The 12,758-nt window shown below is 45.9% G+C and overlaps 1 protein-coding gene across 2 annotated transcripts in view; it reads right to left on the reverse strand.

Annotated features, from left to right (window-relative positions):
• The window catches only part of MTHFS (methenyltetrahydrofolate synthetase), a 77,084-nt gene that overhangs the window by 18,154 nt on the left and 46,172 nt on the right, over nucleotides 1–12,758 (reverse strand). For both annotated transcript variants that reach the window (XM_030577829.1, XM_030577828.1), the window contains one exon: nucleotides 4,569–4,830. In XM_030577829.1, the coding sequence (XP_030433689.1) occupies nucleotides 4,569–4,776 (208 nt within the window). In that variant the 5' untranslated portion in view covers nucleotides 4,777–4,830. The remainder of the gene's footprint in view (nucleotides 1–4,568; nucleotides 4,831–12,758) is intronic.

A 12,758-nucleotide genomic window follows, 5' to 3' on the forward strand; every position in this document is an offset into this window, starting at 1 on the left:
AGAATGGCAATTCCTATGTTACAAGAGAGGGTGAATCATCTCTTCACCAAACGACCCACTAGAACTGAACTGATTCTTCCTATGCAACACAATACTATGGCTCATTGTCTTCAAGCAGAAGTTCAATCCAAACTTTAAATCATTTCATTAAAAAATAAATTACATTAAGAGCTAAGCCTCAATTTTCAATTTGGTTTCATGCCATTGTCTCAGCTTTTCTTTTTATGACTATTCTAAAGAAATTTCAAATTATAATCAATCCCTTGACATATATTGTTCTGTAAATTTTAATCAAGTCTCCCCAAAGAGAAGACAATCTATTAACACCCTCAATCACTTTAAAATCTTGTTTGGAGCATTCTGTTTTCCCACTAAGCAGTAATATTTAACATCATTGCTTCCAACATATCCATTTATCTGACATTCAGAACATATTTTCTTTCAATCTGTCTCAGTAACCCCCAGACTACTGTATGCAATGTGTCTTATTTCAAAATGCTTAACACAGTTCTATAAGTTACCATCATATTTTCATGTATAGCTATTGAACAACTAGTGTGTCTGAAGTGACATACAAGACATTTACTTTGCTTTCAGTTATACTATTTTCTTCTTATATTGTTTTCTATTTCTAAACTCCTTTATATGCCTCATATTTCCAAGTTCTTATTCCTGGTGCACTGTTTTTAAAATTCAGCCTTTTATCTTTTTTTAAATGCCATCTTTCTTTTGTAGCTAGGTTTCATGTGATCCTCTCAATAATATATTGCCAAGCCATATGTCCCAACACTAAAGGCTCTATATATTTTTAAGTTGTTAAGAATTCTGAGCTATCACTACCAAAGTCCTGAGTGCAGTGAGTGCAACAAAAATAAATAATAGGACTTTAAAGGTGGCTAAAAAACAGTGTATTTCCAGCTAAAAATATTTCCACAAGGTAGTTCCCAATGGCAAACTTTGAAATGAGGCGAATGCTCCCTCAATAACAGTTTCAAAGTACTTGCCAATGGGTTGCTGCAATTGTAAATTGAAAGTATCCATTTTCCTTTCAATGGGATCATGCTAAGTGGTGTAAGCAGCTCTGCTCAACCCTAATGTATCCCCAGAGCAGGTCCATCCAGTGCACTGAATTAGACAGGAGTTTTGTGTTAAAAATAGTATGTTATCATGTAATTAAAGACTGACTCAAAAAGCAGACTCCTAATGGGGCTGAACTTGGACTTTGCCACTGTTGCACATCTGCTTGTTTTATTGCTTAGTATCTAGAAACGCCAACAGAAAGCAACATTTTAAACGACAAATGACCTGTGTCATTTTTACGTGGTAGAGAGGATGAAAGACTTCTATTTTTACATCAATAATGTAAGAGGATCAAGACAATTTCTCTGTGTAATGTTGTGCACTACCAAGATGAAAAAGGACAATCCTGATCTAACAGAGAAAGAACTACAATTAAAGGGAGTATCTTATCTGTTAGAACCTGGAATGCATAGCCAAGGTTTAACAACACCATTCATAGAATAGATGAGCTATCCTCCTTAAGAGTCCGACCTGTGAGAAGCAAAGTTTTACAGATAGTCTGGATCTGAACTTTCTGTTTTGTCATGTATAAATGAATATAGTCAGTGATGACACAACTTATTTATGTACCTGCAAGATATTTCATGGAAATTAATAGCAATATACGCAAACAATGGGAACTTTACTATTAAAACACTATGTTATCTACTCATAACAATGTAAACACCATTCATCACTTCAATATTTGATAACATCATGGAGACAAAGGATTCAGACATTCATAATTACAATGGATGATAAGGGTGGTAACAAAGCAGTTTGGCATTCCTGCAAATGTACCAAAGTTTAATAAACATGGCAACAACATTTTGCACAGGTTCTGTATGTTTTTCTGGTAGGAATAGTCTGTCTACTTCATGTCTCATCATGCAATAGCCTCAAAGAGCTTAAATGCACTTTCTAACCTTCCAAAAGCTATTCAGGGGAAGAGGAAGGAGGTTTGCATGTCCAGTCTCTGAACAGGATAACCCTGAACTCATCTAAAGATATCACAAATAGATAATAATAAGGTTCCATACAGGAAGACTGAAGAGGAAAACTCTACCCCCTCAACCCAGGACCAAAACATGTGCTGCCATGCGCGTGCGCACACACCGGTCATTATTACAGAGAACCGAAAAATGGGGGACATTTTTTCCTCATTCTTTTTTTAATTCAAACTTTAATCAAAACATTGAAATTTGAAAAACTCTGACCAGCTGTAGCTGCTATTCCAGCCCCTCTGGCACTACTTGAAATGAGAGGTACAGGATCGATGTAAACATGCCTCCCCGGGCTGCCCTATTGCAGACGTCTGTGCCAGGCTTCTTCCACAGTGCACAAGAGCTACAGTGGTCCCAACATTACCCCTCCTTGCCAGTCACCTGCCCCCAACTGTAGGTGAGTTTCACCCTAAGATTTTCCTGTTTTCTCATTCTGATCTCTAACTTAGGCTTGTTAAATGCAAATAACTATAGTTCATCACATGTAGTAAGTTGTCTCTTATGGCTGAACTAAGCTTAACTAAATAAAATGTTAAGATGTTTTAAGAGCCACCTTCCAAAGACCTCAAACCTGCTGATTAATGATTTACAGAATTTCATGTAAGACAGACAATAGGAAAGGAAGTAACAACAAAAAATGCTGGATACAGGGGAAAGAAAGAATGACCATAGGAGGCAATTGAAATCACCTGCCATCTAACATGTGACTATAGAGAATTCTAAAGTGAGAAAGATGGACAAAAGAGAAGAAATTAACAAGTCAATCAACTGAAACAAAATAAAGTGAAAATTCTGATAGATGGAGACTTAGTACTGATGCTAATGCTGATAACACTAAATGACCAAAGAGAATTCCCATGAAAAAAAACCTAATGCTTCTGGGAAAAGAACACGCTAATAAGAAACATTTAAAAATCCAGTTAAACTGAATTGGTTTGAATTGCTGCAGTATCCAGCTTACAGGAGCGGTTGGTGACTGCACACAATGTGTGCAATCTGGTAAGTCTCTGTATAGGTGAACAACTCTCAGGCCTTGTCTACACTGGCAAGTTTCTGCACAGTAAAGCAGCTTTCTGCAGTGTAACTCCTGAGATGTACACACTGCCAAGCTACTTAGTGCACAGAAACTCCTCAGCTGCAGCGTTGCAAAAAAAAAACCTTCTCAACAAGAGTCGGAAGCCTTACAGTGCAGAGGCTCCAGCACTGTACTGGCAGTGTAAACACATTACAGCGCAGAAAGCAATCAATCAGCCTCCAGAAGTGTCCCATAATCCTGCAAGTGGCCACTGTGCTCATTGTTTCGAATTCGGACAGCTGCCCTGAAGGCATGTGCCCCTCCCCTTTCAAAGCTCAGTTTCTGAATGCTCTTGAAAAGCAGCTGGCAATGTAGTAGCATGCCCATGGAACAATGTGACTGGGAAACCTGCATCATGTGACGCTGTGCCTGCCCCATGAGGCATTGCAAACCCTTCCCAAAGTACCCTGCAGCCAGTTGCACAGTGAGATAGCTACCACAATGCACTGCTCTCTTTGCCATTGCAAGAGCTGCTAATGTGGATGCGCTCCACTGTCAAAAGGAGCAGTGTGGACACGCAACAGTGGTTTAATTCCAGCACTTTAATAAAAGTGGTATAACTTGTTACGCAGAAACTCACCACCGTAGACATACCCCCCAGAATCAGGTTTCACACATGAATTCAGTATTTGCTTTCCATTAATATTCTTAAATATTTCTGCCAGTGAAGATGTTCACTGAAATATTTGCTGAAAGCAAACAAAGAAGGAATGTGAACAAAGGCAAAGCAAATTTGTTTATAATTTGTGGGCAGTTGGAGAGGGTTCTATTGAAGAGCTGGATGTGGTGGGGTTTGATTTGGAGGTCAAATGGCAGTAAAATTAGTTTTCTACAGACTGGAATTTTTATATGGACTTATAAAACTGACAAAATAAAGTGCCAAGAGCCTGAGGCTGAAATGAATAAACAAATGAAAATGTGAACGAATAACGACAGAAAATAAATTGAAATATTCCCCCAGCTCTAGAAGAAAGTGCTTTTATTTTGCAGTCTAAGACCTCAATCCTAAAAGCTGTTCTACATGCTCTGCGAAGACACTAGGATACATCCACACACAACATCATTTAGAATCCAGGATTCTATAAAAACTCCTACATTCCAGCTTACAACTTCCAGAAATTAGGATATCAGGAACCAGAGCGCATTCTAACACACTGTCCTTCCCTTCTAATAGCTTCTTATTGATCCCAGGCAACTCCTGCTCATTGAGTCTGATTATGGGGCTACACTACAACTTAAATCATCTTAAGTTGTGTCACTCAGTGATTGAATTAGCTATCCCCTTGAGCAACATAATTTATGCCAATTGAAGCGCCAGTGTGGACAGTGCTACGTCAGTGGAAGAGCTACAGTCAGTTGTGAGGGCTGGAGTAAGCTCTCTAGTGTAGGCATCACCTGAGATTCAGCATCAGAAATAAGGAAACACTTACCCCCAGACAAAGCTTCTTCCCTTACATCATTATCACAAGGCTGATGAATGTTCCAAGATGTCAAAGGAAGTGAAGAAATTTCTTCAGCGGATGTTAACTTGACCATATCCATGTGACTGCTCCGGGGCTTGTACTGTGGAATGAAACACTCCTTCCCTCTCTGAAATATGTCCTTAATGATTTCTTCTGTCTCAATTTCGTCCTGCATACTCAGAAAGATTGCAATTCTTTGGGACTCTTGGTACTTGGAATGCCCAATCACCTACATGGGAAATTATTGCAATGAGGTTCAAAAGCTTATGAAAAGATCCACTTTTTTTTTTTTTTTTTTTTACTTAAAAACTCAGGTTTAAGCAATATTCTCTGTGAAAAGTTTGAAAATATTGAAGAAGTGAGAGTTTATGTTTCACATCAGGAAAACTTTTGCCCCTCACCCCGGTGTTTACTAAAAGTGAAATTAACATAGATGATTTTGTGTATTCAGTTTATAAACCGTATCAGCATTACTGAGGATATAGCAACATAGCTTTGGGACAACATTTGTGAGATAACTCATGGATGGAACATTTCCCTCGTAACTAGCACAGGATCACTGGTCAGTATATTTTGCTGATCCTATAAGCATTTGTACTTTATGCATTTTTAAAATGTATAGTGCAAGCACGTTCAGACAATCAACACCACTGCAGAAAAAAGTGCATGGGACAGGGAGATGTTAGTCCACAGAGCAGAGAAAGTGTTTGTATTCCTCATTTATGTTTTAAGTCATACATTTTGTCCCACACTTGGGTCTTGGCAGGTGAGAAGTACGTCAATGACATTGTCAATGTCCAAAATTCAAAAGAAAAACCAAGCTAAAAGCTTTAACTCAGGCAAAAAGAGTTGTTTCCTCCTGCCTACCTAGAAAAATAATCTGAGGGTCAATGCCTTGCGAGGTCAGGCCCTTAGTTGTTTAGCTCAAACTGAACTTTGTACAGGAGTCTGAGGTCCCAAAAGTGTTTTCCTAAATAGGCAATTTCACTGCTGCCCACTCTCCTAGCTGATCTAGGGAATGTAGGAGAAATTGCCTTTGCACTTGTTTGATCTAAAAGAGGCCCTCTAGACAAAAAAGCTGGACAAGGGATGAACCTAGGAAGAGAATTAGAAATTGCATATGCGGTGTGCGTGTGATAAAATGTAAAAAGCTTCAGATCTTGGATAACACCCTCCTGAACCACACTGAAATTTTTTAAAAGGGTTTTTAAGGCCAGAGTCCTGATTGCTCTGCACCTTGTGTCATCACTTACAACAGTACAAAGCAAGTGTAATATGCTTCCATTCTGATTTGAAAGTGATTTACACTCAACTCTGTAGTGGTGCAAATGCAAAGTGCAGGGCAATATAGGGGCTACGCTTATTAATTTAGTCTTATTTAATGGGACTGGAGAATGCAGACCAGAATTAGAGTTCTTCTTCGAGTGATTACTCATATCCATTCCAGTTAGGTGTGCGCGCGCCGCATGCACGTTCGTCGGAAGATTTTTACCCTAGCAACACTCGGTGGGTCAGCTGGGCACCCCCTGGACTGGCGCCACTATGGCACCGGATATATAGCCCTGCCGACCCAGCCACCCCTCAGTTCCTTCTTACCCCGTGTCGGTCGTTGGAACTGTGGAGTGCGGTTTCGCTGACTTCCACCTCCCTAGCTACTCGTAGTTCTCTAGTTATTTTGTTGTGTATATAGCAAAAGTATATAGTTATAGTTAATTTTTATTGTTCATAGTTAGGGGATTTAAAAGGGGTTCGGGGATTAGCCCCTTCCCCGCACCTGGTGCCGGGGCCCATGCCCGGTTCACCGGGTTTCAAACCGTGCTCGGCCTGTCATAAGCCGATGCTGACAGGAGATCACATGACTCCTTCCTTAAGTGCCTCGGGGAATCTCACCTGACAGATAAGCGTCACATCTGCATGGCTTTTAAGCCAAGAACAACAAAGGAGCGAGACTTTTGGCTAAAGCAGCTCCTCATGGAGGCGGCTCTTACCCCTCCGCCTTCGGCACCGAGCGCTGGTCAATCAGCGGGCAGCAGCACCTCCTCGACACTGGACCGTGCCAGTACCGCCAAGGCCTCTCGGCACCGGCCGTCGCTGGCACCAAAGTTGACTCGGCACCGCTCCCTCTCCCTGAGGTCGAGAAAGCCTAAGACTCCTGCTGCTTCCATGCCACCTGCACCGTGGCCAGAGAGCTCGTCTAAGTCGGATAGCTCGGCACCGACACCTGCCGCGGCATCGACGATGTCGGCCCTCATGGGACTGGAATCGACGGTGCCGTCAAGTCTGGTGCCTGATGGCTCCCCGGCACGTGCCGTGGTTGAGCTTACTGTTCCCTCCATGCCGGAGACACTCTCAACAGCGAGGGACCTGATTGCCATGACAGAGCCGACGCTGCCTCAACCCCCGGCACCACCAGACCGGGTAATACAGTCTATCGGCAAGCCTGCCTTGATAAGACCATCCTCTGTCGGCACAACAGAGCGGCATCGTTCATGATCACGGTCCCGCAGATGTCCCAGGTCCGGTCGGTGCTCCTGACGCCGCTCACAATCCCGGCACCGTTCTCCTCCTCGGTACCGGTCCACTTGCGGCACCAGTCAGCATCCCGTTAGCCATCCCGCTACTCTCGGCACCGTTCTGGCTCCCGGCACCGCTCCAGGCACCGTGACTCCTGTAGCCGCTCCCAATGTCAAGCCTCGAGATCTCGGTCGACCTCCCGGCACCACTCCGGTCGCCGGTCCCAATCTCATCCCCGGTACCAGTATGTCTTCCACTCCGGTGCCAAGTAGAGCAAGATCTGCCAGAGATAGAAACTCTGCCCAGGGCTTCTCCACTTCCCCATGGCCATCCAGACACATTTCAGTGTTGTCCCACGCAGACAGCTATTATGCTTCAGACCGTGATTCAGATGTGCCCACCGGAGTCTTTCAGGGGGCCCAGACCCAGGACCAAGGCCCACATCAGTGGTCCTTCTGGACACCTTGGGCGTACCACCAGGCTCAAGGTGCTCCAGTAGTTCTGTCTCGCTCTGCCCCATCAGAGCACCGAGTGCCAGAGGCTACAGCTAGCCACCCCCCCCCCCGGCTGGTACAGAGGAAGCACTAGTCCACCCACCGGTCTCCCCGGTCCTACTGGAGCAGGTGGTGGCCCAAGAGCAAGAGGCCACACAGGACCCGCTAAAACGTCCCCGGCATCTCCTCTTCCTCTTCTCCGGATGAGGCGGTGGCAGGAATAACCTCCTCGGGCCCTCCTCCAATTGACCTGAAAGCTCATCAGGATCTACTCAGGAGGGTAGCACTCTACAGGAACCTCCAGGTGGAGGAGGTCCCAGAGGTAGAGGACCCGGTGGTGAGCATTTTGTCGGCAGATGCCCCCACCAGAGCGACCCGACCATTTATCCGGACCATCCAAGCCAATGCCGACACTATATGGCAATCCCTGGCCTCTATCCCTCCTGCAGCCAGGGGAGTCAAGCGTAAATACATGGTACCCTCTAGGGAGTACGAGTATTGTATGTCCATCCTCCTCCCTGCTCCCTAGTCGTTCAATCCGTGAATGAGAGGGAGTGCCATGGCCAACAGGCGCCAGCCCCAAAGTCGAAAGAGGCTAGGCAATGGACCTACTTAGCCGAAAAGTGTATTCGGCAGGGGCCCTACAGCTCCGGCTGGCAAATCAACAAGCCCTGCTCAGTAGATGCAGCCGATTCAGCAGCCAGGACTCTGGCCTCAGGCGTTGCCATGAGACGCATCTCACGGCTGCAGGTTTCCAACCTCCCACCGGAGCTGCAGTATACATTCAGGGCTTGCCATTTGATGGCAAAGGTCTTTTTTCGGAAAAGACTGACCCTAGACTGCAAAGCCTGAAGGTCAATAGGGTCATAATGCATTCTCTAGGCATGCATACGCCAGTAACTCAACGCAGGCCTTTCCGTCCCCAGCCTTACCGCCCACACTTTGTGCCTAGACACAGACAAGACTTGGGCAGGTGCCGCGGATGAGGTGGGCATAGACGCCAGTCAGGACCAACCTCGTCCCTCTTCAGGGACCTCTCTCACGAGCAATTCCTCTTGCAAGAGGTGCGGACACTCCTCGCCGTAGGAGCGATAGAGGAGGTACCAAAGGACGAAAAGGGCAAGGGGTTTTACTCCCGTTATTTCCTAATCCCCCAGTCAAAGGGAGGTCTCAGACCTATGCTAGGCCTGCGAGGACTCAACAAGTTTATGATAAAGTTGAAGTTCCGCATGGTATCCCTGGGGACCATTATCCCGTCCTTGGATCCTGGAGACTGGTATGCCGCCCTCGCTATGAAGGACGCGTACTTTCACATCGCCATCTCTCCTCCGCACAGGAGGTACCTTCGCTTCGTAGCTGACCGTCAGCACTTCCAGTTTACGGTCCTGCCTTTTGGCCTTTCTACGGCCCCAAGGGTATTTACAAAGGGTATGGCCGTAGTCGCCGCATATCTCCGCCGACGTCGGATATGCATATTTCCCTCCCTGGAAGATCGGTTCATCCGAGGAGCCTTCGAGACACAAGTCACCCAGCATGTGGGCATCATCAGGGACCTATTCACATGTCTAGGCCTGATGATCAATATGGAGAAATCCACTCTGGTTCCCAATCAGAGGTTAGACTTCATAGGAGCTACCCTGGGCTCGACCCTAGCCAAGGCCTCCTGATCATAGCTGCGGTTTCAGGCAATGGCAACATTCCGAGGTCTACAGAATTTCCCTACGACCTTGGCTCGCACTTGTCTCGGTCTCCTAGGTCACATGGCTGCCTGCACATTCGTGACCAAATATGCCAGACTCCGCCTCCGTCCTCTCCAAACATGGCTCAACCCAGTATACCGCCCGGGCAGGGACCCAATAGACACAATAGTCGCCATTCCCCCGAGCATTCTAGGCTCCCTAGACTGCTGGCTGACTCCCTCCCTGGTGTGTGCGGGACTGCTGTTCCACCCACCCCTGCCCTCCATATCCCTGCCGACAGACACGTCATCTCTCAGCTGGGGTGCTCACCTCAGACGCCTTCGCATACAAGGCCTCTGGTCAACTCAGGAACTGGTGCTACACAGAAATGTCAGAGAGCTGAAAGCAGTCCGCCTGGCATGCCAGGCATTCCAGCAACATCTACAAGGCCGTTGTGTCTCAGTGTTTACAGACAAAACAGCAGCTATGTATGACATAAACAAACAGGGAGGGACTCGATCTTTCCCCCTTTGTCAGGAGACCATCTGACTCTCAGACTTTTGCATAGCCCACTCGATAGATCTGGGGTTCGGAATACTCTAGCGGATCAACGGAGCAGGTCCTTCCTGTGCCACGAGTGGTCAATATGCCCAGATGTTATTCATTCGGTCTTCCAGAAGTGGGGATTTCCCCAAATAGACCTGTTCGCCTCCCGCGCGAACAGGAAATGCCAGATGTTCTGCTCCTTCCAGGGTCTTTCACTGGGGTCTATCTCGGACGCGTTCCTAATGCCATGGAAGAACCAGCTGCTTTATGCCTTCCCACCATTCCCACTGGTTCACAAGGTCCTGCTAAAGCTCCGCAGGGACAGAGAGCACCTAATCATGATCACTCCAGCGTGGCCCAGGTAACACTGGTACACCATGCTGCTAGACCTATCGACAGCCAACCCAATTACCCTGCCACTCCACCCAGACCTGATAACTCAGGTCCACGGCAGTCCTCGCCACCCAGACCTATAGGCCCTTTATCTCACGGCGTGGCTGATGCATGGCTAAACTAGTCATTGCGTTGCTCTGCTTGGATACAACAAGTACTCCTGGGTAGCAGGAAGGTCAACGTATCTGGCCGAGTGGAAGCATTTCTCCTGCTGGTGCGGAACGCAGAATGTTACTCTTACTGAAGTCACAATCCCTACCATCTTGGGCTACCTCTGGTCTCTTAAACAGCAGGGCCTGGCGGTATCTTCACTGAGGGTACACTTGGCAGCCATCTCTACCTTCCACCCAGGGGAGAGTGGCTGCTTTGTGTTCTTGCACCCTATAGTTACTAGATTTCTTAAGGGCATGGAACGCCTATATCCCCAAGTATGCCGCCCTGCCCCTACCTGGAACCTCAACCTAGTCTTCAACAGACTTATGTTTCCACCACTCGAGCCGTTGGCAACTTGCTCACTGCTATACCTGTCCTGCAAGACAGTTTCCTCGTAGCCATTACATCAGCCAGATGAGTCTCCGAGCTTCGAGGACTCATGGTGCACCCACCGTATACTGTCTTTCACAAGGGCAAGGTGCAGTTGCGACCACACCAGCGTTCCTCCCTAAAGTGGTATCGGCCTTCCATACCAAGCAGGACATCTTCCTTCCGGTCTTCTTCCCGAAGCCACACTCATCTCGATGGGAACAACAACTGCACTCCCTAGATGTCCATAGGGAGCTCGTATTCTATGTTGAATAGACGAAGCCCTTTCGTAAACCACCCCAACGCTCGGTTGCAGTGGCCGACCGTATGAAGGGCCTGCCTGTCTCCTCCCAGAGAATCTCCTCTTGGGTGACGACGTGCTATGACTTGGCTCATGTTCCCTTGGGCCATCTTGCCGCACATTTTACCAGGGCTCGGGCTTCATCAGCTGCCTTCCTGGCTCATGTACCCATCCGGGTAATATGTCGCGCAGCTACCTGGTCCTCGGTCCACACCTTTGCTTCACATTATGCTATAGTTCAAAGTACAGAGATGATGCAACCTTTGCTTCAGCAGTTTTGCATGCTGCCACATCTCACTCCGACCCCACTGCCTAGGTAAGGCTTGGGAATCACCTAACTGGAATGGATATGAGCAATCACTTGAAGAAGAAAAGACGGTTACTCACCTTTGTAACTGTTGTTCTTCGAGATGTGTTGCTCATATCCATTCCAAACCCACTCTCCTTCCCCACCGTCGGAATAGCCGGCAAGAAAGAACTGAGGGGTGGCTGGGTCGGCAGGGCTATATATCTGGTTCCATAGTGGCGCCACTCCAGGGGGCGCCCAGCCGGCCTACCGAGTGTTGCTAGGGTAAAAATCTTCCGACGAACATGCACGCAGCACGCGCACACCTAACTGGAATGGATATGAGCAACACATCTCAAACAACAACAGTTACAAAGGTGAGTAACCGTCTTTTCTCTTTTGTGTGTCTGTATAATCCTGGACTAACTGCCTTTCTATGCTTTGACCTTTGTCACTTTCCTTTTTTTTTTTTTTTTAAATAGTTCTCTAATTCTCACCTATATTCCTTTTTCTACTTGTACGTGTTTTTAACCTATACTTAATTTTTCTCCCTCCTCTCTGACTAAGTCTCTTACATTTATTTAAAAAGTCTATAGTTATTTGGCTATTCCCCACTTTGTGTGTGTGTGATATATAAAAACTAGATCAATTGTATCTCTTTATTGACTTCTTAAAAAATAACTATCCTATTCCCACTCTTCTCCTCTCTCTCTCTTCAGGTTTTCTCTTCTACCTACCTCTCCTCTTCCACAGTGTGGAAAATTCATAGTGCGATCAATGCATGGTGCAGTTATATTGTGCCCTTGAAGACAAATACAATCAGACAGTCATTCACATTAGTACCAACAGCCAGAAGATGTCTCCCTGGCCCAGGCAGTAGCTCCTGTCACACAACAGAAGTTTCCAAAGAGAAAACGCTTTGGCCTTTGTACATTAGCTGATGACTATTATTGCAGAATCAGAGCATGCAAACTGCATGACTTTAATCAGGAACACAAACATTAAGCAAGCACAGTCATGCAATAGCTAATTAAATACTAGTAAGAAAGTCAGCCTAGTGCAGCTATTCCAATTTGAATTTAAGATCTTTCCAAGACGGGAATTTATGTAAAAGCATTCTTCAAGTTCTAAGTAAAGTAGTCAAGTCTCTTTTATCCTTCTCAACTGCAATTCCTATAATCTGTTATGAAGATAATTTTTCAGCCTTTGCTTAGGATGTTTTCTCAACATTTTTAAACACTTCTCAATGCCCACTACACTAATCTCCTGATAATGAAGGTAATTCCTTTATCTCAATTTACCACTTACAATCTGTTTGAAAAGAGCTTTGGATTTAGATTTTCACTGTATATTTTGCAAATATTTAAGTCCCTGGCCGTGCAAACTCTTACACATGGGCTATTCATGACAGTAAAGTTAAAC

This window comes from Gopherus evgoodei, chromosome 10, assembly GCF_007399415.2.
Source record: "Gopherus evgoodei ecotype Sinaloan lineage chromosome 10, rGopEvg1_v1.p, whole genome shotgun sequence".
NCBI classification, from domain to species: Eukaryota; Metazoa; Chordata; order Testudines; family Testudinidae; genus Gopherus; species Gopherus evgoodei.